Raw genomic sequence first — 26,353 nt, 5'->3', positions numbered from 1 at the left:
GGGGTGTTGAATATGAAATGGGTTCCATTTTGGTCAGTTTAACTTCTTGTGCTGTGAGGAGTTACCTGCAGAATTTTGGGAAATCCTCGACCTTAAGATGTGGGCTAAAGCACTTCCTCACAGGCCACTAACTTCCGCTCTCCCGCCTTCCTGAAGTCTTGGCTGAGGCAGACTTTGGCAGCTCTTAAACAGGTGAAGATCATCCAGCCCACATGGTTGTTCTGTCACTTTGGGAGGGCAAATACACACAGTCCACTTTCCCACCTCTACTCCAAAGCTTAGCTCTACAAATCCAACTGATGCCATTCTGAATCCTCAGTTACTTCCCGGTATAAAAGGCTGGAGGGGCTCAGCAGGTCATGCAGTAGCTATGGAGAGGAACAGACAATCAACAGCTTGGGCTGAGACCCTTCATCGGGACTGTAAAGGAAGAGGGGTGAAGTCAGAATAAAGCAAGTGGGGAGAGGGGAAGGAGCTCAAGCTGATGGGTGATAGGTGAGACCAGGTGAATGGGTGGGGCAGGGGAATGAAGTTCTAGAAGCTAGGGGCAGATAGGTGGAAAAGGTAAAAGGCTGAAGAAGGAATCTGATAGGAGAGGAGAGAAGAGGACGGGAGAAAGGGAAGGAGGAGGGGTACCCAATAGCACCATATTTTCTCAGGATGATACAAGGAAGGATGGGTGAGAGGATAAAGGTCGTCCAAAGTTTTGGCTGCACTTGACGTGAGGGTACAAAGTGGTGATCGATACAACTGGGAGAGTAAAGACAGAAAACGGACTGCAGAGTTTTGATGAAGGCTCCCAACCTGACTCTTCAGTCCCCTCCAGACCTGCTGAGTTTCTCCAGCACTCTGTGTGTTGCCACCAAATCCACCCAACAGTTTATTTTTGCCAGACAACATCCCAGGCCGAATACTCAGGGATTGCACACGACAACTCACTGACATCATCAGCACCTCACTTATCCAGGCTACTATCCCCACATGCTTCAAATCAGCCACCATCATCCCGGTACCAAAGAACTCTTCACCTTCACAAGTAAATGACTACTCCCCAGTGGCACTGATGCCAAATATCAGGAAATGCTTTGAATAGCTGATATTGGCACATATCAAAAACTCTACTGGACACTCACCAATATGCTCTATGACAGATGCCATAGCGTATTGCACCAGGTCTTGACACACCCAGTAAACAAGGATACTTATGTCAGGATGCTGTTTCTGGACTTCAGTTTGTCCCACAGACGTTGGTGAATAAACACCTGCTCCTCGGCTAAATACATCACTGAGCAACTGGGTGTTGAACCTCCTAACCAACAGACATCAGAGAGTCGGGATGCACAACTGCTCCCACCCTCCCCATCACCCTCAACATGGGTGTGTGCAGAGCCCATTGTTTTACACTCTGCTCACACATGACTGCACGAATAAGCACATTCTCAGGTTCACCGATGGCAGGACAGTAGTGAGGCCCATCACCAACAACGATGAGACGGCCTACAGAGAGGAGATGGAAGGACTTGAGGCCTGGTGCCAGGCAAGTAACCTCTTCCTCTGTGTCAACGAGACAAAGCAGATGGTTATTGACAGACATCCCACCTCTCCCGGAACTTCCGGGAGTCTCCCGCATATTGATAGTGGCTCCCTGATGCCCGCAAATTATATACAATATCACGGAAATCAATCTTTTTGAGAGCGAGTGAGAGAAAAGCAAGAGAGAGTGATCACGAGAGAGTGCGCGTGCGTGAGAGAGCGGGAGAGAGCAAGCGAGAGCGCGGGAGCAACCGAGAGACAGCGCATGCACACGCGCCATGGCAGAGTGTTCCAAAAAAATATAAAACGTACGTCACCCCTGACTACACTAAAGTGTACCCCTGCCTAATAGGGGTCAAAAATAATGACAGTGTTGCTCGCTGTTTGCAATAGTGACTTTTCTATTGCCCATGGTGGGTTAAGACTATAAAAGACATGTTGAGGTGAGTTTAACAGGTGTCATTCGTTCATCAGCATAGCTATCGTTATTTAAACTAGCTGGCTAGCTGCTAAGGAGCTACGCTATTGCAAACATCCCACCTCTCCCAGAAGCCTCCCGCAAATTGACGGTGCTACCTCCCTGAAATGTGTTTTTGTAGGGTGGGATGTCTGTATTGACTTCGGGAGAACTCACACCATTCACACCCCTCTCTACATCGGTGGCACAGCAGCCAAGCAGAGCCAACCTCCCAGGAGTCAAGTCAAGTTTATTGTCATTTAACCATGTACATGGATATAACATACATAACAATAAAATCTTTATAGAAATGAAACAATGTTTCTTCGAACCAGGGAGTAAAGCACTGTAGTACACATAACATACGCTTACTTCTGAAGGTAGGGATAAAATCTATAGATGAATCACACATAAATTTCAAACTAAAGTGCATTAATATTAAGTATTGTAAGGTATGAAACAGATTACCAGTGATACTTTGAATACAATGCGGTAGGGAGTCCAGAAGCCTAATAGCCTGGGGGAAGAAACTGTTCTCATCCTGACCGTTCTTGTTTTTATGCATCAGGGTCTCTTGCCTGATGGTAGAAAGTCAAAGAGGATGCTGGATGGATGGGTGGGATGGACCCTTAATAATGCAAAGGACCCTGCACATTCAGCGCTCCCGATAAATGTCCCCCATGGATGGTAGGGAGACCCTTATGATCCTATCAGCCATTCTCACAAACCTTTGTAGGGACTTCTGGTCTGATGCTTGACTGCTCCCATACCAGATGAAGATACAACCTGTCAGGATGCTCTCAATGGTGCTCCTGTAAAATGCAGTGAAGATGGGGGCGGGGGCCTTGCTTGCCTCAATCTTCCTAGGAGGTGGAGGCACTACTGTGCCTTCTTGTTCAGGGTGGTGACGTTAAAGGATCAGGTGGGGTCATCTGTGATGTGAACTCCCAGGAAACCGGTGCACTTAACTCTCTCTACGAAGGAGCCAATGTATTGGCAGTGTACATCACACACAACCTCTCATGGTCCCAGAACACATTATATACAATCAGGAAAGCTCACCAATGCCTCTACTTTCTGATGAGGCTGAAGAAAGCTGAACTTTGAACATCTATACTCATGTCATTCCACAGATGGGCATTAGAGAGCATCCTAACATGCTGCATCACTGCATGGTAAGGAAACTACACTGCGGCGGACAGGAAGGCTCTACAATGGGTAGTCAAAACTGCTCAAGGTATCACCAGCACCAGCCGACCCGCCATAAGGACATACATACAGAAAGGGCAGAAAAAGGGCCAGTAACATATGAAGGATCCCACACACCCTGCTCGTGGTCAGCTTGTCCCACTCCCATCAGGGAGAGGCTCTATAGCAACCACAACAAGACCACCAGACTCATAAGCAGTTAGTTCCCCCCAAGTAGTAAGAGTGATCATCACCTCCACCCGCTCATCACCTCACCACCACTACTTTATCATTTCTTGTCAGTCACCTTATGTACAGACACTCCAGTGCATACAATCAGTCTATGTATATAAGCTATCTGTGTATTTATTTTTCTTGTATTAATTTTATAATGGTGTTCTTTATCTTACTGTGTTTTTTTTGTGCTGCACCAGGTCGGGAGTAACAATTATTTCATTCTCCTTTACACATGTGAACTGGAAATGACATTAAACGCTCCTGAATCTTTGCTCGACATTCCCGGATAAGCAGTCTCTGATGTCTCCATAAAGAACGAAGTGTGCTCCTCTCTTCACAGATGCAGCCTGACCTGCTGCTGCCAGCATTCTTCTTCTATAACTCTAATGATGGTTGGGAGACAAACGTAAGGCGAATTGCCGCCACCTACTGAGCAGTGGTGTGGAGCAAAGAAACAGGAAGCACACCCTCTTTAATTCCTCCCCAAACAAAATCTCAAATAATATCAAAAAGTCCAATGTCTTTCAGAAAGTAAAATACACTCATATAAATTATATATAATTTTATATGACTGCAATGGAGCCATAATGCAAAGACTTTTACTCCCTCACATTGTGGGATCAGAATCAGAATTAGGTTTATTATCACCAGCATGTGTATGAAATTTGTTAACTTAGCAGCAGCAGTTCAATACAATACATAATAAAGAAGGGGGAAAAAATGAAATAATAAATAAATAAATACATAAATCTATTACAGTATACATATATTGAATAGATTAAAAATCATGCAAAAAAAACAGAAATAATATATATTAAAAAAAACTGAGGTAGTGTTCAAGGGTTTAATGTCCATTTAGGAATTGGATGGCAGAGGGGAAGAAGCTGTTCCTGAATCGCTGAATGTGTGCCTTCAGGCTTCTGTATCTCCTACCTGATGGTAACAGTGAGAAAAGGGCATGCCCTGGGTGCTGGAGGTCCTTAATAATGAACGCAGCCTTTCTGAGACACGGCCCTTGAAGATGTCCTGGGTACTTTGCAGGCTAGTACCCAAGATGGAGCTGACTAAATTTACAACCCTCTGCAGCTTCTTTTCATCCTGTGCAGTAGCCCCTCCATACCGGACAGTGACGCAGCCCGTCAGAATGCTCTCCACAGTACATCTATAGAAGTTTTCCAGTGTACTTGTTGACATACCAAATCTCTTCAAACTCCTAATGAAGTATAGCCAGTGTCTTGCCTTCTTTATAACTGCATCGATATGTTGGGACCAGGTTAGATCTCAGAGATCCTGACACCTAGGAACTTGAAACTGCTCACTCTCTCCACTTCTGATCCCTCAGTGAGGATTGTGTTCCTTCGTCTTACCCTTCCTGATGTCCACAATCAGCTCTTTCGTCTTGCTGACGTTGAGTGCCAGGTTGTTGCTGCAGCACCACTCCACTAGTTGGCATATCTCACTCCTGTACACCCTCTCATCACCACCTGAGATTCTACCAACAATGGTTGTATCATCAGCAGATTTATAGATGGTATTTGAGCTATGCCTAGCCACACAGTCATGTGTATATAGAGAGTAGAGCAGTGGGCTAAGCACACACCCCTGAGGTGCACCAGTATTGATCGTCAGCGATGAGGATATGTTACCACCAATCTGCACAGATTGTGGTCTTCTGGTTAGGAAGTTGAGGATCCAATTGCAGAGAGAGGTACAAAAGGCCCAGGTTCTGCAACTTCTTGCAGAATCTAACAGGATGGATGTAAGAGTTAAGTAAATAAATAAATAAAAATTACAATGGCTGTGATAACCTAACGAACTATTCATTTTAAACAGTCTGTCCCAAAGATCTCAATTTAACATTTAAACAATATATGCGGCACTGTTTCTTAACAAGCGCACTCCTTAGAAATGCATCTTCATTCTGAATAAGGAGTTATTTAACCTAGTATGTCCAATACGAAACATGTAAGTATAACTTCTACCCTCCAATGATGGCCATCTCTCAGATGAGCTCCCACCAGCCTCCGAATTTTAGTCCTTTCTTTTCCTTATCCCAACTTTTAAGGAATCCTATAAAGAGACCACAAGGCAAAGGAGCAGAATTGGGCCATTTGTCTCATCGAGTTTGCTCTGCCATTCCATCATGACTGATTTATTATCCCTTTCAAGCCCTTTCTCCTGCATTCTCCCCATAACCTTTGACCCCCTGACTAACCAAGAACTTATTGACCTCAGCTTTAAATATACCTAATGACTTGACCTCCAAAAATGAGGGAAGGGTGAGGAATCTATGTGTACCCCCCCCCCAGGTTCGGCTGGTGATATTAGTCTAGGGAAGACCGTCTCTAGCCAAATGTGTGAAATCTGAGGTGCCCTGTTTGGGGTAGATGCTGTGTGATGTGTTACCCTGTTACAAATTAGTACCACAAAATAACAACCAGTACAGCATATGCAATTAAACGATATATCTTTATAATTCTTAATTTGACTAAGGGGTTAGTAAAGAAAGACTAAAAGGGCCCATTTTAATGAAACAGTCATTGGAGCTCACGGTTTCCCTTCCATTGATCCTCCATCGATTTCCCCGGGCTTTATCCCCTCCCGGCCCCACTCCAAGCCCACTCCTTTCGGGTGTCTGCGACCTCTCCTTTCTGGCATCTTCTCTCTCTATCTTCTGCTGAACAAAAGGCTCAGATCACCTCGTTCTCAGGCACTCAAACAAGAAAACACTCCCTTCATTGGATAGCGCACATTCCAAAGTCCCCGTTATCTCTAGCCATAACCCAAACACTGCTGCTACAGAAACACCATTACATTAGCAGTGAAACCTTTCCCCGGGGGTTACAAATGATAAGCTCTTCCCCTGAAAACATGAACTCACTCCAAGGAGGTTATGTGGGGGAACGTAAAATCAACTGTTCTGAAGGGCTGCAATGGGTATGCGTATTATGCTCACATGCTCGTCCTCAACATGATTACTGCTGGGGAGTGGGTTCTGTCCCTGCACACACAGTACTCCCATGTGTTGTGATCAAGAGTTGAGGAAGTAGCATAAAGATATTTAAGAAGAAAAATGGGGAGAAAGCAGGAAGGATTAGAAGCTTCTACCAGTGGAGATAGATACAGTGGGGAAAAACAAGCACAGGCACAGCAAGGACCAGATGGGCTGAATGGCCTATTACTTCACTGTAGCCTTTATTCAGAAACAAAGAAACTGGGGCTAAGTTTAACCATCACTTCATTTAAATAATTTCCTTTCACTTCTCCATGGAATTCACTCTATTCCTCTGGTTGGGCGACGTTTGGAGGTGTTATTTCAATAATCACCCACTAAGGATTCCATATTCCATCGCCATCTGGTGCATTTGGTTGCAAGACCGATCATCACCAACCCTTCCACCATCATGAGGCTCACCAACTTTCACAAGCAGAAGAGGGGTCGCTGCGGTGAACTTTAGGGATGGTGGGGTGGGAGCAACTGCAGGGCCGCACGAGCAGGCACCAAGGTTTTGAGTGGGCTCTCACATCACCGTGATGTCTGTGTGATGTGAGGTCTTGGTCAGATAGTTACTCCTTGCTAGCCATGCTGCTACTGCTTTGTCCTCTTCAACGGCCATGACACGGTCCTGGTCTGACGCACCCTTCTGCCACCTCAGCTTGGCATATGGATGCTTGGCACAGTGCCAATTGGATGAGGAAACTTTGAGGCACAGCCTGGCAACATTAGAAGGAAAAATATTCAATGTCAATTGATGCTATTCTAATTAAAATAAAATAAATTATAAATAATGTATTTGGATCTGAATGTATTTTAAAAAGTAATTAATTTTTTTATTTAGAGATACAGCACAGAAGCCATTTGAGCTGCCCTGCCCAGCAACCCGATTTAACCCAACTTAATCACAGGCAGACATCCCACTCCTCCCGAAGTTCCGGGAGTCTCCCACATATTAAATAGTGGCTCCCTGATGCCCGCAAATTATATACAATATCACGGAAATCTATTATTTGAGAGCGAGCGAGCGAGAGCGTGAGAGGGACCACAAGGGCGAGAGAGAGCGAGCGTGAGAGCGCGCCCAAGAGCGACCACGAGACCACAACAGCGAGTGTGAAAGCGCGCGCGAGACCACGAGAGCGAGTATGAGAGCGACCACGAGAGAGCATGAGTGCGCGCGAGAGCGACCACGAGACCACAGCGAGTGTGAAAGCGCGCGCGAGAGAGACCACGAGAGACAGCGCAAGAGAGACCACGAGAGCGAGTGTGAGAGCGACCACGAGAAAGCATGAGAGTGCGCGCGAGATCGACCACGAGAGCGAGCGTGAGAGCGCGCGCGAGAGAGACAGAGAGAGAGAGAGAGAGCGCTATGGGAGAGAGTTCCAAAAAAAGAAAATATTAAATGTACGTCATCCTAGACTACACTAAAGTGTACCCCTGACTAATAGGGGTCAAAGTAATGACAGTGTTGCTCGCTGCACTGTTTGCAACAGTGACTTTTCTATTGCCCATGGTGGGTTAAGACTGTAAAAGACATGTTGAGGTGAGTTTAACAGGTGTCGTTCGTTCATTAGTATAGCTAACGTTATTTAAACTCGCTGGCTGGCTGCTAAGGAGCTACTCTATTGCAGACATCCCACCTCTCCCGGAAGTTCCGGGAGTCTCCCGCAAATTGATGGTGCTATCTCCCTGAAATGAGTTTTTGCAGGGTGGGATGTCTGCACAGGACAATTTACAATGACCAATTAACCTATCCGGTATGTCTTTGGGCAGTGGGAGGAAACGGGGGGATCCGGAGAAAACCCACACATTTCACAGGGAGGACATACCCCTTACTGGGACTGAATTTTGAACTCCGAAGACCCAAGCTGTAATTGCGTCAAGCTAACAGCTATGCTGCCATGGCACCCACAACAACACAAGAGAACAAGACTGCTATTTAAAAACCCCATCTAGTTCACTAACATCCCTCAGAGAAGGAATTCTGTCATCCATACCCTTCTGACTATATGTGAGTCTACGTCTACTTTTTATTACATCCTAGTTGGGATGGACAATAAACAGTAGCACTGACAGCGACATCCACATCCTGTGTTTGACTAAGTTTAACAGTTCCGGCGGCCATACTGATCACCAGCAATACACACACAGGGTATTGCACAGACCCAACAGAGATCAGAGCTTTGCCTTCTCTTCCTATGCACTCTCTCACACTGTCATAGGCAACAGAAGAACGTACACCACCAGAGCATCCCAAGGGTGGCATCATATGGACAAATAGCTATATTAGCAGAGGTTTGGGATCCAACAAATGGGGTGACTGGCAGTGGTGGGTCCAATCCACCAGGATTAGGATTGAGCTCCAAGGTATCTGCACGCAGCAGAGGGTTGCAAAGGAGAGATGAGACTGAGAATGATTTTTGGATACGAATACAGGAAAAGTTGGCCATTACATTACAGTTGCCATAAAGATTGATTATGCTTTTAATTATGACTTTCGCCTCTCCTTTGTGCAAGAACGCCACTACATTTACGCCCTTGACTTTTAGTGATTGTTTGGCCGGAAGGTCACCGCTCGCTTCCCTTCCTCCCCGCCGTTAAGAGGCGAGGCCTCGGTCGCCATAGCTACCGGCGCAAGGGCCAAGCCTATCGGAGGCCGCCGTGAATCGGGAGTGCTGACTGGCCGTGGTTCACAGCCAATGGCAACGGTTTTTATTGTTCCACCCGTCGACATTGAGAGGACGGAAGATGGGAGGAGTGAGGCTGGAAATATTCCGGGTAACTACCAGTTTGGGGGAGATAAACGAGGCGGGGTGTTATAGCCGAGCGGGAGGGGGCTGTCGGCCTTCGGAGAAACTGAAAACCAGCTCTGAGGGGGCAGGAGGTTAATCAGCCACAGGATTAATCCTGAGCTGGGGCAGTGGGGTCACTCCGGGCTCCGAGCTGGTGTGCGCAAGATGCTGGGCGTTAGTATTCGGGGAGGGAGATGCAAATGTAACATTTTATTCTGCATTCTGTTATTACTTTTCGTTTGAGCTACCCAAATACATTGTGTAATGAATTGATCTGTATGAATGGCATGCAAATCTATTTTTTCACTGTACCTTGGTACACGTATATCAATAAATCGATTACCACTCAGTGTGAGTCACACTGTGATCCTTGATAAAACCGTGTTATTAAAAACCTACTTAATTTCTCACTACAGTTTCTGTTGTGACATGACCATGACCACCTATCCTTTTGAGATCTGGCAATGAGCACAATGGTCACTTAACTTTTCCTCATAAGACATGGAGAATAGTCCACCAGTACGATAAATAATTTTTAAAAAATCTGCCTTCTCAGTGGCCTTGCACAGGATATTTTTTGTCTGCATTGCATTTCCTCTGTAACTGTAACACTTTATTTTGCATTCTGTTATTGCTTTTCCCTCGCACAACCTCGATGCAATGAAATGATCCATATGGATGGCATGCAAGACAAAGCTTTTCCACTGTATATGACAATAATAAACTAATTTACTAAAACAGCACAGGCCCTTGGGCACATAATGTTGTGCTGAACTAATTAAATGTCAAACTAAACTAATCCCATCTGCCTAACACAAGGTCCATGTCCCTTCATTCACTGCACATTGATATGCCTATCTAACAGTCTGTTAAACACCTCTGTTGTATCTGCCTCCACCAACAGCCCTGGCAAAGCATTCCGGGCACCCGCCACTTCCTGTGTAAAACAAAACTTACCAGACCCATCTCTTTTGGGCATAACTGCTCTTGCCTTAAATACATGCTGTCTAACACTAAGCATTTCAACACTGTGAGCAAAATACTGGCTGTCTACTCAGTCTATGTCATCTACTGTAGGGCTATCAGAACCAATCGAAGGCCAACAAGCCTTCTCATAGAAGTGGCTAAACTTCCTCTATCAACCAATAATCAGATCCGGATCCAGGTCCTTTATTGTCATTGCTAAGGTGCTTATTGGTGATCTTAGTGAGCCCTTTTGAAGATAAGTTTAACCAGTTGCAGTCACTCTGGTGGCCTAGACTAAGTAATTCAATTGATAATCATGATCAGGCAATAAACATAGAAGATAGAAAGGCACAGCACAGGAGCAGTCTCTCTGGAACAGGCCGTGGCGCATACCAGGCTCACCTATGCAGCAAGGATGCTCTTGCCATTAAAGAAGTGCAACAAAGAATACTGTACAGGCTCCTGGACACCAGGAAGGGGTTAATTGGATTTGTATTCACTGGAGTATAGAAGAATCGGAGCGGTCTTCTGGAAAACTATAAAATTGCAATGGGACTGGATAAACTTGACAAGGGAGGATGTAAGGTCTGAAAATTTAGAGCACAGCCCTGCAGTTCTAGTAGTTAACTACCAATTTATTGTAGTATATTAACCCCCAAAGTCATACACTTGTTCACCAGTGCCCTGTGTGCAATTTTATCCAAACCCTTCTGACATTCCAAATGCCACCGCATCTACAGGTTGTTCCTTATTATCTCTGCAGTCATGTCTTTCTATGCCTGGCATATAGGGGAGATGAAGGAGCTGGGGCTGCTGTGATGTACAGGGCGAGAGTGATGTAGAGAGGTTTGAAAGAACTCAACAGGTCAGGCAACAAGAATTGGAGGGAAATAGACAGTTGATATTTTGGGTTAAGACTCAATCTGGACTGAAAGTAGAGGGCAGATAACCAACATATTTATTATTGTATTATAATTGGGCAGTTTGTATTCTTTTGCAGACTGGTTGTTTATCTGTCTTTGTGTGTAATATTTAATTGACTGTTGTATTTCTTTGTTCTACTGTGAATGCCTGCAAGAAAATGAATCTCAGGGTATGGTGATATGGAGGTAGATGCATTTTTAAAAGATTATCAAACTGAAGGCAATGGGGATATGACGCAGAGGAGGAATTGAGGCCTGGAGTACATCAGTCAAGGCCATATTGAATGTCAGGGGGCCAGGTGACCTATTCCTGCTTCAATTGCACTTGCTCATGTATTGTGTAAAGCTATTGTTGATTTCTTAAACACCAGAGTGAGGCTTTGAGGACAGGAATCTATGGTTATTTTTACAATTGTCAGTGATTTTAAATGTTTAATTCAATCTGCACCAGTTTATCTAATTATGCTGTTTTATTTTTACTTCAGATGTGCCTTTATCTGTCATTCCCTGTGGCAGTATTTTGGGTCTCAAATCAAGCAGAATACTTTGAGGAATATGTGGTCAAAAGAAAGGTCAGTGAGTTACAAGATACATTTTATAACTGTTCACAAGATAGTATATACAGGAACAGGATGCAGAAGTTCAATAAGCTGCCATATAGGTTCTGTATTAACATTTCCCCTTGGTAGAATGCATGTTAACATTGTAGATCCTATCCTATTAGAGCTGTAAGCCAAGGAGTTTCTTGGTTACAAAGATGACAAATGATAAATGTTAATGCTACAGCTAGAAACAACCCAAAGATCTATCTGGTAAAACAACAAGCTACAGCAAAAACATCTATCTTGTATGCTGTTTCTCTAACACAGGAAGATATTCAAAGTTATTACACTGGCATGTAATCAGACAAATTATTCATCACCCTAAACATTCATTCACTTTATTTGAAATGTGATTACCAATTTGATTCATTATTTACTTGTTGAAGGAAATAAAAAAATAACAAAGTGCAAGCTGACTTTCAAGTGCTGCACAACCTTTGAACGTTTTTTTCCATTCTTGAAAGAATCTCCAGATGCTGTGGTTTCCTCCCACATTCCAGAGACGTACTGGTTAGTAGGTTAATTGTTCACATAGGTGTAATTGGGTGGTGCGGGTTCATTGGACTACAAAGGTTTGTTGCCAAGCTGTATCCCAAAATAAAAATAATGAACATTTATCACAGTTACACCATGACTGCAGATTGTTACATCCACAACTTCATGGTGATTACTTGCCAAGGCCGTTACAACAGCTGTACCAAACTTACCAAGAAAGCAGGCTCATAGGACTACCACCATCTATTGGTTCTTCTCTGAGCTGCATACTATACACAGTCATAGTCATACTTTATTGATCCCGGGGGAAATTGGTTTTCGTTACAGTTACACCATAAATAATAAATAATAATAGAACCATAAATAGTTAAATAGTAATATGTAAATTATGCCAGTAAATTATGAAATAAGTCCACGACCGCCTATTGACTCAGGGTGTCTGACCCTCCAAGGGAGGAGTTGTAAAGTTTGATGGCCACAGGCAGGAATGACTTCCTATGACGCTCTGTGTTGCATCTTGGTGGAATGAGTCTCTGGCTGAATGTACTCCTATGCCCAACCAATACAGTATGTAGTGGATGGGAGACACTGACCAAGATGGCTTGCAACTTGGACAGCATCCTCTTTTCAGACACCACCGTCAGAGAGTCCAGTTCCAACCCCACAACATCACTGGCCTTACAAATGAGTTTGTTGATTCTGTTGGTGTCTGCTACCCTCAGCCTGCTGTCACAGCACACAACAGCAAACATGATAGCACTGGCCACCACAGACTTGTAGAACATACTCAGCATCGTCCGGCAGATGTTAAAGGACCTCAGTCTCCTCAGGAAATAGAGATGGCTCTGACCCTTCTTGTAGACAGCCTCAGTGTACAGAACTGGAGATATGTGCTCTTCATTCATTGCCATTAAGTCCAGGTCCTAGAATTTCCAATCCAGTTACATCATGCAGTTTCAACAGTCAGAGCAGGTGATTCATTGCCATTTGCTGAGGGGCACTTAAAGAGGGAAAATAAACACTACATACCATCAGTGAATAAAGCAGTTGACACTATCTAAAGAGTCCCTAAAACTAGTAGCCAAACATGAAATCAAGTCCCTTTGAAAGAGGGGTAAGAGTTTGAGATTTAGGGACAAAAATCTGCAACTAAGCATCTAAATAAAGAAGTTACAAAACAAAAAATCACTTTGTATTTCCAGTAACCACTCCCTGCTATCCCTTTTTATTTCCTTATCCCACTAGCCTCCCTCACATTCCCCTCCGTCACCCTCTTGATCTGACCATCACCCACACAATCGTCCTACTGATTCTCTTCCTCATTTCCTTCCCGTTATTCCATTCTCCGCTGACCTCTCCTATTCAATTCCATCTTCTTCAGTCTTTTCTCACTTCCACTGATCACCTCACAGCTTTTTACGTCATTCCCATTCTCTGCCTATCACCCGAGCTCTTTGCTCCCTTCTCCCCAACTTTTTATGCTGGCTCTTTCCCCTGTTACTTTCCAGTCCCGATGAAGGGTGTTGATCACTTATACTTCTCCCTCATTCACTACAACCTTTTGATGGCGTTGGCACATCATCTTGACTTGGAAATGCTTCATAAAGATTAGATTTATTTCTTACATACACATCAAAACGTATGGTGAAGTATGTTATTTGCGTCAACTCAAATCAGCAAGGATTGTGCTGCCAGTGTTCCAGCACCAACACAGTATACCGACAACTCAGTAACCATAATCCAGATGTCTTTGGAATGTGGGAGGAAACTGGAGCACCCAGAGAAACACACGCGATTACAAATTCCTTACAGACAGCGTCGTGTTGGATTCTGGTATTTTTAATCCAAAGTTCTTTCAGAAGTCAAGAAAGAGGCATAAAGCTTGTTGCTTCACAGTTGTTTTATTAAGCACTAATAGAACAAAGAATTGAAAATGGACAATGACAGAGGTCAAGAAGGGGAAGGGAGAGAAGAAACAAAGATGGCGACACAACATAGTCAGCTCTTTTTATACCTTAGATAAGAGAATTTGTAGGTAAGAGTTGACCAATCAGATTGCCCCTATTCGAATAATGCAATACAAAGATCAACTCCCAGTATCATACATATGCAACCACTAGAGGGCACACTGAACAATTGCATATACATACTGTGACCACTACGAAGCATCCTAAACAGTTATATGTATACAAATAGTTATATAAAATACAAGCAGGCAATTAAGTATAAAGAAAATAATAATTAAGTAGTCTAATTCAACAGGGAGTAATTGAACCCAGATTGCTGGTCCTGTAAATTGTTAAGCTAACCGCACACTACAATGCCATTGTGCTGACTCTTTCAGATTCGCTGAATCTGAGTACAGGGACTCCCTCCCCAGTGGCACTTGTAGAAGTACTTCCACTAGAAGGACAAACAACAGGAATTCTGCAGATGCTGGAAATTCAAGCAACACACATAAAAGTTGCTGGTGAACGCAGCAGGCCAGGCAGCATCTCTAGGAAGAGGTGCAGTCGACGTTTCAGGCTGAGACCCTTCGTCAGGACTAACTGAAGGAAGAATGAGTAAGGGATTTGAAAGTGGGAGGGGGAGGGGGAGATCCAAAATGATAGGAGAAGACAGGAGGGGGAGGGATGGAGCCAAGAGCTGGACAGGTGATTGGCAAAAGGGATACGAGAGGATCATGGGACAGGAGGTCCGGGAAGAAAGACGGGGGGGGGTGACCCAGAGGATGGGCAAGGGGTATATTCAGAGGGACAGAGGGAGAAAAAGGAGAGTGAGAGAAAGAATGTGTGTTTAAAAATAAATAACAGATGGGGTACGAGGGGGAGGTGGGGCATTAGCGGAAGTTAGAGAAGTCGATGTTCATACCATCAGGTTGGAGGCTACCCAGACGGAATATAAGATGTTGTTCCTCTAACCTGAGTGTGGCTTCATCTTTACAGTAGAGGAGGCCGTGGATAGACATGTCAGAATGGAAATGGGATGTGGAATTAAAATGTGTGGCCACTGGGAGATCCTGCTTTCTCTGGCGGACAGAGCGTAGGTGTTCAGCAAAGCGGACTCCCAGTCTGCGTCGGGTCTCGCCAATATATAAAATGCCTTACCACCATTCAGGGCCCCAAACAGTCCTTCCAGGTGAGGCAACACTTCACCTGTGAGTCGGCTGGGGTGATATACTGCGTCCGGTGCTCCCGATGTATCGCTCCCTATGCAACTCCCTTGTCCATTCGTCCCCCCCATCCCTCCCCACTGATCTCCCTCCTGGCACTTATCCGTGTAAGCGGAACAAGTGCTACACATGCCCTTACACTTCCTCCCTTACCACCATTCAGGGCCCCAAACAGTCCTTCCAGGTGAGGCAACACTTCACCTGTGAGTCGGCTGGGGTGATATACTGCGTCCGGTGCTCCCGATGTGGCCTTTTATATATTGGCGAGACCCGACGCAGATTGGGAGACCGCTTTGCTGAACACCTACGCTCTGTCCGCCAGAGAAAGCAGGATCTCCCAGTGGCCACACATTTCAATTCCACATCCCATTCCCATTCTGACATGTCTATCCACAGCCTCCTCTACTGTAAAGATGAAGCCACACTCAGGTTGGAGGATCAACACCTTATATTCCGTCTGGGTAGCCTCCAACCTGATGGCATGAACATCGACTTCTCTAACTTCCGCTAATGCCCCACCTCCCCCTCGTACCCCATCCGTTATTTATTCTTATACACACATTCTTTCTCTCACTCTCCTTTTTCTCCCTCTGAATATACCCCTTGCCCATCCTCTGGGTTCCCCCCCACCTTGTCTTTCTTCCCGGACCTCCTGTCCCATGATCCTCTTGTATCCCTTTTGCCTATCACCTGTCCAGCTCTTGGCTCCATCCCTCCCCCTCCTGTCTTCTCCTATCATTTTGGATCTCCCCCTCCCCCTCCAACTTTCAAATCCCTTACTCACTCTTCCTTCAATTAGTCCTGACGAAGGGTCTCGGCCTGAAACGTCGACTGCACCTCTTCCTAGAGATGCTGCCTGGCCTGCTGCGTTCACCAGCAACTTTTATGTGTTCACTAGAAGGACTGCAGCTTTTCAGGATGGCAGCAATATCCAGAGCTTGAAAATGAATGAGATAACTCTACCTTGCAAAGCAATGGAATATTTGAATCCTTTAGATTTCAGACTGTTATTTAAAATCACATTGTAATACTGCATCCATATTCTTAGAGCACCGATCTCAATTTCTGTTTTTCCAGAGAGAAATCTATCCTCCAGAAGAGGAGATGCATGTAAGTATCTAATGTTCTGAATCTGTACGTTAGAAAATGATCATTGTTGTGCAAGTAACTGGTTACAAGTAAATCAGGAACACTTAAAGTGCATTGCTCCAAACACTCTTTTATCCACTTCTTTACAAAGAATTTTTGGTATTTATATCAAGGGACGAATATTTTCAATAAATCTCATATTGGAGTTCGCAATTAACCTTTAGCATTTACAAAACTGCTGCAGTTTATTCATGGCGTAATTACAGATTCAGTTTTTAATGTGTTATAGCTATCTGTCATTCAGTATCAAAATTTGTAGGAATGAGTTATTAGACCCTCAACATGTTATGTTAGTCTTGTTTCTCTGCAGGAGTATCTAATGACCCATTTCTATCTAATTAATCTGAAATATCATATTCCTTTCTTTGTTTTGTGTATCTAGGCTAGTCATCTCAATGGTTTGTAGTAATGTGTCTCAGGGTCCACTAGTCTGCACTTACATTTAGATATTTCGTTGAACAGAATGAGCTGTTGTTTGCAAGGATGTTGGTGGGACTTGACAACTGGAGTTATAGGGAAAAGTTGAATAGTTGAAAGATTAGGACCTTATTCCCTGGAGCAGAGGAGAATGAGGGGACAGTTGAGAAAGATACACAAAATTATGAGGGGTATAGATAAAGTGAATGCAAACAATGCTTTTTCCCACTAGAATTCATGGTCATGGATTGAGGATGGAAGGTTAAATATTTAAGGGGAACCTGAGGGGGATCTTCTTCAGTCAGAGGATGGTGCAAGTTTGAAACATGTAGAAATGGTAGATGTAGGTTTGATTGCAACATTTAAGAGAGGTTTGGGTAAATACCTCAAGCATTTGGAGGGCTATATTCCAGGTGTGAGTTGATGGGACTAAGCAGAATAACAGTTCAGCCTGTACTAGATAGGCTGAAGGGCCTGTTTCTGTGCTGTAGTGCTCTTTGAGTCTAATAATTCATAATGTTTTTGTATGCTGTCGGGAAAGCAGCATATTAGTGAAAATGAGGTGTTATAAATTTGTGAAGTAATCAGAGACAGTGTAGCAAACCTTGATTTCAAAGCCATAAAGCTGTAGCCATAAAAAAGGGAAAATGAAAACAAAAATGCTGATGATACTCAGCTGACTGAACAACATTTGCCGGGAAAGGACAAGAGAAACACCATTAATGTTTCATATTAGTTATTAGTTAGCTTTTCTGGTGGACAAGATGGCAGCGCGACGCGGCTGGCAGCGGCCACTCCGGTGGTGATGTCTGTTATCTGTCAAGTAGGGTGCTGTGCACAATCCTGTTTTGATGGAGACAGACGTGAGAGCACGGAGGAACATCTGGTGAAACTTCTGAAATGCCTGTTTCTCTGCCGCTACTGTGTGATCCAGAATCTCCGGAGGGGAAGGCCCTGAGTCCTCGGCTTTGCTTCTCGCTCGGTGGCTGGGGCGGGGTCGAAGCGCTCAGCAGAGGATGGTGCTCAGTGTCGGAGGGCTGGTCGGAGGCTCGAAGTTTTCGGATGGACTCAGAGTCCGCTGCGGTTGGGTGCTTCCAATGGTGCTGCATCGGCAAGTTTGCGGCGCTTGGAGGTTCATGGGAGGGAGAGTTTCTCCCTTCTACTGTCTGCGTGAGACGATGGGTGTATCAGGACTTTGAGACTTTTATTTTACTGTGCCCATGGTCTGTTCTTTATCAAATTACGGTATTACTTTGCACCGTTGTAACTATATGTTATAATTATGTGGTTTTGTCAGTTTTAGTCTTGGTTTGTCCTGTGTTTCTGTGATATCATACTGGAGGAACATTGTATCATTTTTAATGCATGCATTTCTAAATGACAATAAACGAGGACTGAGTGTCCTCATAATCTAATCTAACTTCTATTTGTAGATGAGCTTTGCTTTGTCAATGAAATTTAAATTCTTATGGGGCTTAATAACACGTGGATGATTGGGACATTAACAAGTTTGAAATTTATTGGAAGTAAAGTACTTCTAGATGTCTTCCAGGAGGTAGAAGTAGTCAGTGTTTGAAATAAAGGCTACACCTTGAAGATTTTTAAATTTGTTTTCAGGCTATGGACATTACAGTCTGTGCCTTTTTTTTTTGTTAATTCCTCTTTTTCCCCCTAAACTGAGGAGGCTATACAAAGTAACACATATAAAATGCTGGAGGAATTCAGCAGGTCAGACAGCATCTATGGAGGGGAAATAAACAGATGATGTTTTGGACTGAGACCCTTCATCAGTACAGTCTATACAAAGCCATGCTTTGCCATCATTATACTGTGAAACTGTAAGATTCCCACAGCAGCGCAGTTTAACACAGAAAACCAGCCTTTACTATCAGTGGTTCCCAGCACCCACACAAGCTGTGCAGTTTTGTTACCTCTTTCAGCATTATCTTAGGTAATAACTAAATCTGAATGAGTCACAAAATTATAAATTATTCTTGCTGTACCGTACCCTGGAAATGTATTCCATGGCATAAGATAAAAATGGATATTTAATGGCATACTGAGATTTCAGTTTTGACAAAGTCTCTTGTGCTAAAAAAAAAACAAAGTATTAAATACACAGATTTATTATTCCCTCAACAAAATATTTCAGAATCTTTTTACATTTGCTTTCAGTTCTTACTTTAATTTTGCATGTTTTCTAATCTTGTTTCGTGCTCTGTAGTATATTTAAAAGTAATTGTTGAGAGTTTTTCTTTCGGCTTCCTGAGAAAATTCTAAGGTAGTGTGCTTAGCCAGCAGTGATCCTGTCCACCAGCAATCTCTTTGCCTGCACTTGAACCCAACAAATATAGAAAAGTGGGAAGTCTGTGCTGATGGATCTCTGTAACTGTTACCTGTGGGGTTAGTGACAGATACTTTCACTTCATCACGCACTACAAAATCCAGATCAACAGGTGAACATTGTTCACCTTGAAGCGTGGAAGATGGAAATTGCTCTTTAATTTGCTTATTATCAACACATTAGGCTCTTTCAATAACTGAAAATTGTAAATATACTCTGTATCTCCTTACAAGGTATAGGCAGCTGTCCAAATAAAGTTTCAGAGTGCCAAAGAATGTGTTACCGATTATATAAATAATTTTTTGAACACAGATTCTGCAGATGCTGAAAATCCAGAGCAATGCAAACAAAATGCAGAAGGTCAGGCAGCATCTATGGAGAGGAAAGAGGCCAGAATTTGAAGGTGGGGGGGAGGGGAAGGAGTACAAGGTGGCAGGTGATAGATGAGATCAGGTCAGGGCGAAGGTAAGTAGCTGGCAGATGAAGTGAGAAGTTGAGAGGTGATAGGTGTTCAAGGTGAAGGGCTGAGAAGAAGGTATCTGATAGGAGAGGAGAGTGGCTATCATTCATTTCTGTTTATCACTGAAGGAACTTTCAATCTGAGATTTACATTAGAATCATCCAGCTATACAATGCAGAAACAGGCCTTTGGCCCAACTGGTCCATGGCAATCAAAATGCTCCAAGTTAGGCTGTTTGCTACTGAGATATTGCATTATTGCTTTGAGGGAAACTATATTAGTGCATAAGTTGTAAGTTGTGAAAACCACATTTGCCACATCATCATCCATGAGGATTTTTTTTGCCGTTACATCTACCCAAGTGCTGCTAACCCTCAGAATGCTTCTGACAGGAATTTGTTTCTTATCACAGCGAAAAGAACTGGAAGACTTCAAAGAACGGATGAGGAAAAAGCGAGAACAGAAACTCTTACATCATGCAGAAACCCTGAAAGTTCAGGATCAGTAAAACATATTCTATACTGCAGAAGTTGATGCACTTTCTAACAGATCTTCAATTAATCCAAGTGCTGGAACTTTGTAAACTTATTTTTTTTCTGCCTTCCGGGAAGCCTTAACAGCTGTTGATTACCTTGCCATATATTTTAGTCATAAGTTATCTTTTACCCAATAAAATTACTTTAGTATAATTGTGATACAGGAGACAACTGTTTTACAAATTTTCATTTGTGATTTGCAGAGGCTAATGAGTATTTATATTTGCTTTTGATCAGCCGGGTTTTTCATTTGTGGAATTTGCGTTAGTGCAGTAGCCTCATTGGCAATGTGGTGTGGCAATTTTCTGACCTGTGGTAATACATAAAGACATTGTTGTACTTACCTGGGCTTTCAATTGATTGTTTCTGTCAACCAAGATTCGACTCCTGCAGAAGTCTGAATTTGACTAAAACGGGTAGGTGTTGCAATACTTAAAAGTTATAAGTTTTCTAGTATTCCTCTAGTTTCAAAGTAAAGGCATATGTTCCATATCATATGCTTTCTCTTAGGGGGGAGAGCAATGGATCCTGCCAGTGAGAATCAGAATGATATTTAATCTTATTGATATATGTGTAAGGGGTTTCTTCTTTTATGTTACTGCTAAGGCTAATGAAAATGGCTTCTTTATTATGTTAACTGCTGAGAAAGTGCTTCTCTTTCGCAGCTTGTTTGGGTTATATTATTGATAAGAGGTTAAATGAACCAATTGGGATAGATGTTATTCTTTCTCGTGTCTGTAAGCTATTGTTTTTTGCGGGTTTTGGGGCAGAAGGCAGACGGGGGCAGAGAGAGGAGACGCGATGCTGGAAGCTGGGCGGCGGGACGAACCCTGAGCGGGAGTCCGAGGCCCAGGGTCTTCGGCGAGGAGAGGAGACGAAGACAGACTCGTGGAGCATCTGGTCGACCACCGTCCTTGGTCGAGGTGGTCAGAGGGGATCGAATGGTGGAAAGAAGACTCCGTTAATTGAGCTCCAACGGTTGTGCACGAAGTGGTTGAACTTTGATAAGTTTGGCACCTTTTATTTTCCTTTTATATTTTATCTCTATTAATTACATAGTTCCAGTAAGATTTATAAAGTGTAATCATTTAATGCATATGGTGCATTGTCTGTTATTTGGCGGGGTGGGGTACATCACACAGCATCCACACAAACTGATTACCCAGTTTGGCGGGGCCGAAGGCTGCTCCCCCTAGACAAAAGCGAGTTGAGTGAGCTTGAGGCCTACCAGGGGGCTACATATGTAATGAAATTTGTTGTTTTGTGACCGTATGTACCCAATACATAAAAACAAACTATAAACTACAATAAGAAATATATTACAAAAATTAACTAAGTAAGATCATAAGACATAGGAGTAGAATTAAGACATTCAACCCAACAAGCCTGATCCCAGATCCCACTCAACCCCATACACCTGCTTTCTCGCCATATCCTTTGATGCCCCGACCGATCAGGAAGCTATCAACTTCGCCTTAAATATACCCAGGACTTGGCGTCCACCACAGTCTGTGGCAGAGCATTCCACAGATTTACTACTCCTTACCTCTGTTCTAAAGGATCTCCCCTCAATTTTGAGGCTGTGCCCTCTAGTTCTGGATACCCCCAGCATGGGAAACATCCTCTCCACATCCACCCTATCTAGTTCTTTCAACATTCAGTAGGTTTCAATAAGATGCCCCCTCATTCTTCTAAATTCCAGTGAGTACAGGCCCAAAACTGCCAAACGCACCTCATATGTTAACCTCTTCATTCCCGGAATCATCCTTGTGAACCTCCTCTGCACTCTTTCCAATGACAACATTCTTTCTGAGATATGGGGCTCAAAACTGTTGACAGTGCTCTAAGTGCAGCCTGACTAATATAAAGCTTCAGCATTATCTCCTTGCTTTTATATTCTATTGCCCTTGAAATAGATGCCAACATTGCATTTGCCTTCTTTACCACAGCCTCAGCCTGTAAATTATCCTTCTGGGAACCTTGCATGAGGACTCCCTCTGCACCTCTGATGTCTGATCCTTCTCTCCATTTAGATAATAGTCTGCATTATTGTTCCTTTTACCAAAATGTATTATCATACATATCCCAACACACTATACCATCTCAAACAACAGGAATTCTGCAGATGCTGGAAATTCAAGCAACACACATAAAAGTTGCTGGTGAATGCAGCAGGCCAGGCAGCATCTCTAGGAAGAGGTGCAGTCGACGTTTCAGGCCGAGACCCTTCGTCAGGACTAACTCTTCCTTCAGTTAGTCCTGACGAAGGGTCTCGGCCTGAAACGTCGACTGCACCTCTTCCTAGAGATGCTGCCTGGCCTGCTGCGTTCACCAGCAACTTTTATGTGTGTTACACTATTCCATCTGCCATTTTTTTTTGCCCATTCTTCCAATCATCTTAAGTCCTGCTGCAGTCACATTACTTCCTCAGCACCACCTACCCCTCCACCTATCTTCATATCATCCGCAAACTTTGCCACAAAGTCATCAATTCCATTATCTAAATCATTGACAAACAATGTGAAAAGCAGCGGTCCCAATACTGACCCCTGAGGAACACCACTAGTCATCGGCAGCCAACCAGAAAAGGCCCCTTTTATTCCCACTCGCTGCATCCTGCTTGTCAGCCATTCCACTATCCATGCCAGTATCTTTCCTGTCGCGCCATAGAATTTTATCTTGTTAAGCAGCTTCATGTGCGGCACCTTATCAAATGCCTTCTGAAAATCTAAGTAAATGGCATCCACTGCCTCTCCCTTGTCCACCCTGCTTGTTACTGGAAATGAAAGTAATGTAAATAGGGAGCAAAAGTAGTGAGATAGTGTTCATGGGTCAGTTCATTGTCCATTTGGAAATATAATGGTGGAGGGAATAAGTTATTCCTAAAACATTGAGTATGTGTCTTCTGACTCCTGTGCCTCCTCCCTGATAATAGCAATTGGAGGCTGTGTCCTGGATGATGGAGGTCCTTAATGATGGATGGCAAGTTTTCGAGGCAGTGCCTTTTGAAGGTGACCTCAACGTTAGGGAGGGTAGTGCCTTTGATGAAGCTGACTGAGAAATCTGCATATGCTGGAAATCCAAAGCAACAAACACAAAATGCTGGAGGAACTCAGCAGACCAGACAGCATCTATGGAGAGGAATGTTTCGGGCCAAGATCCTTCATCAGGACTGGAAAGGAAGGGAAAAGAAGTCAGACTAAGAAGATGGGAACTCTTTTCCATAGATGCTGTCTGGCTTGCAGAGTTCTATCAGGATTTTGTGTGTGTTGCTTGGATTTCTAGCATATGGAGATTTTCTCCTGTTTGTGATTGGACAGTTAATGTACTTGTCCTTTTGTGAAATATGTGAACATAGAACAACACAGCAACAGGAACGTGTAGATGTCCTTATTGTGGTGGAATTCAGATCCCAGCCTCATATCTTTATCTGGTACATTGGTAAGTGGTTCAGTGTCCTTTCCTTCTTTGACAGATCTTTCCTCAGTCATCATCAAATAGATCCCTTCCCTCACTCCACTTCACCGTCCAAGTTCTTCCCAGTGTGTTGTCCTGGCCTACTTCTTAATTTTCGCCCCTAATCTGAGAAAGGATATGCTGTCATTGGAGAGGATCCAGAGGAGGTTCCCAAGAATGACCCTGGAAATGAAAGGGTTAACATGTGAGCATTTAATGCTTCTGGTTACGTACTCGCTGGAGTTAGAAGAATGAGAGGAGATCTCATTGAAACCTATTGAATATTGAAAGGCCTAGATAGAATGGATGCGGGGAAGATGTTTCCAATAGTGGAGGAGCCTAGAGGACACAGCCTCAGAATAGAAGGACATCCCTGTGGGGTGGTGAATCTATGTAATTCATTACCACAGACGACTGTGGAGGCCAAGCCTTTGGGTATACTTAAAGTGAAGGATAGAGGTTCCTGATTAGTAAGGGTATCAAAGGTTACTGGGAGAAGGCAGGAGACTAGGGTTGAGAGGGATAATAAATCAGCCATGATCAAATGGCAGAGCAGACATGATGGGCAAATGTCGGATTTCTGCTCCTAAGTCTTATGGTTAAATCACAGCTAAGAATTCTCTCCTGCATCTGTGCTACATTTGAAAGTGTAGGAAGTGTAGCAGTTGCCCTTTCTCCTTCAGCTGGTCAGGTGAAACCCCACTTGCCATTAGTGTTGCTTTACCCTCAAGGTGTGTCCCCAAACTTACATTTGCTTAGCATTTATATTTCAACCAAATTCAGCGCTGACCTCAGCCTCTTTGTTGATCAAATAAAGCACAATGAACAGCTTTTTGATTGGTTATTTGAAAGACATGCACGCAGATTCAACTCTATATCCTTCTTTTCAGAATGGTGGTTAGTAATGGTTCTACTTTGTTACTTATGTAGAACACCTTGATCCTTTTCAACCCTCTCGCTTTGCTCAGCATCCCTTTTGCAACCTAAGCTCTCTACCCTCTAGATCCACATCATCACACGTTTTTCATTTCATTCAATGTTTGCTTGCTTAAAAAAGAACACCCAAGCAAAGGAATCAATGTGAAATATTAAGTCTGTTTCTCTCTCCACAGATGGTGCCTGACCTATGGAGAATTCCCCTTTTTATTACAATATTCCAGGTTTAAATAATTTCACAAAGTCAAGTGTATTGTCATATACACATGTATATACACAGGTGCAATGAAAAACTTACAGCAGCATCATAGGTACATGAGATCATATAAGCAACATTCACAAGGAAAACGGCAAATCTAACAAGCTTAAATCTGTCCTATGGGAGATGGGAGAAGAAAGAACGTCTGGAGTGGGTGGGGTCTCTGATTATGTAGACTGGTTTACTAAGGCAGCAAAAAGTATAGTCCAGGGAGAGCTCCCTCAGTGAGGTCCCTCTCTAGCTGATTTACTCCAGAAAAGGAGAATTACTATCTTGTAATGAGTCAGTATGTATTCCCAATCAGCAACACTAAATTTGTTTTGTGAATTTAATGTCCCTCCTTGAAATCCATTTCCATTGAAAGCAAAACTGGAATGTGTTCCTGCTCCTGTTCAGATGGCATTGGGGTTTTTAAGTGGATTTTTAGAAAGTGTATTTGATTGAATAGCTTTATTTGTCCATGTACATTGAAACATAAGGTGAAATGTGATGTTTGCATCAAATCAAATCAGTGAGAATGTGCTGGGCAGCCCACAGGTGTCTCCAGGCTTCTGGCGTCAACACAGCCTGCCCACAACTCACTAACCCTAATCCATACATCTTTGAAACTAGAGCTCCTAGAGGAAACTCATGTGAGAACGTACAACATCCTTATGGACAGAGGTAGGAATAGAACTAAGATCTTAAAGCTGGCTGCTGTGAATTTATGTGTTAACCACTACACTATCGTGCTGCCCTCTCCAGCTAACCTAATCTAACCTTGTTACTTATAGATTTTAAAATTGGATTCTTTCGCTGTAAATGCCCAGGATAGTGGGAAGTTCACATCCGCAGACGTGCTGGGCTCTCCGCACCACACTCTGCAGAGTCCTGCGATTGAGGGAAGTACAGTTCCCATACCAGGCAGTGATACAGCTAGTCAGGATGCTCCCAATTAGAGAAATACAATAGAAGTTTATGAAAAACAATCCATAACTGACTGACAAACATCCAACATGCTAAAGAGGACAAATTCTGCCAATAATAATTTTTTAAGTAAATAAATAGTACTGAGAATGTGATTTGTAGAGTCTTGAGTATGGGTCTATAGGTTGTAGAATCAGTTCAGCATTGAGGTGGGTGAAGGTATCCGCACTGGTTCAGAGGCCTGATGGTTAAGGTGAATTGTTGCTGAACCTGGTGGATTGGGACCTAAGTCTGGATGGTAGTAGTATTGCCTAGATGGTAGGGGTCCTTGATGATCGATGCTGCTTTCTTGTGGCAGTGCTCCATGTAAACATGCTCAATGACGGGGAGGGCTTGTTCTGTGATAGACTGGGCTATATCCATCACTTTTTGTAGACTCTTCTGTTCCTGGGCATTGGTGTTTCCATACCAGAATGGAAGGAGTACATAATTATTCATAGCTGGTTAAGGACTGCATGAATTGAATATGT

General features: G+C 43.5%; 1 protein-coding gene across 1 annotated transcript; it reads left to right on the top strand.

Moving 5' to 3' along the window:
• Positions 1-9,049: 9,049 nt before the first annotated feature.
• On the top strand, positions 9,050-21,362 carry LOC134339488 (protein PET100 homolog, mitochondrial). Its single transcript, XM_063036041.1, has 4 exons — positions 9,050-9,188; positions 11,577-11,663; positions 16,438-16,470; positions 20,143-21,362. Exons 1-4 carry the CDS (start codon positions 9,159-9,161, stop codon positions 20,236-20,238), a joined length of 246 nt encoding a protein of 81 aa, XP_062892111.1. The 5' UTR covers positions 9,050-9,158; the 3' UTR covers positions 20,239-21,362.
• The last annotated feature ends 4,991 nt before the right edge of the window (positions 21,363-26,353 follow it).

This window comes from Mobula hypostoma, chromosome 29, assembly GCF_963921235.1.
Source record: "Mobula hypostoma chromosome 29, sMobHyp1.1, whole genome shotgun sequence".
NCBI classification, from domain to species: domain Eukaryota; kingdom Metazoa; phylum Chordata; class Chondrichthyes; order Myliobatiformes; family Myliobatidae; genus Mobula; species Mobula hypostoma.
This window is presented reverse-complemented; position numbering and strand designations above follow the sequence as displayed.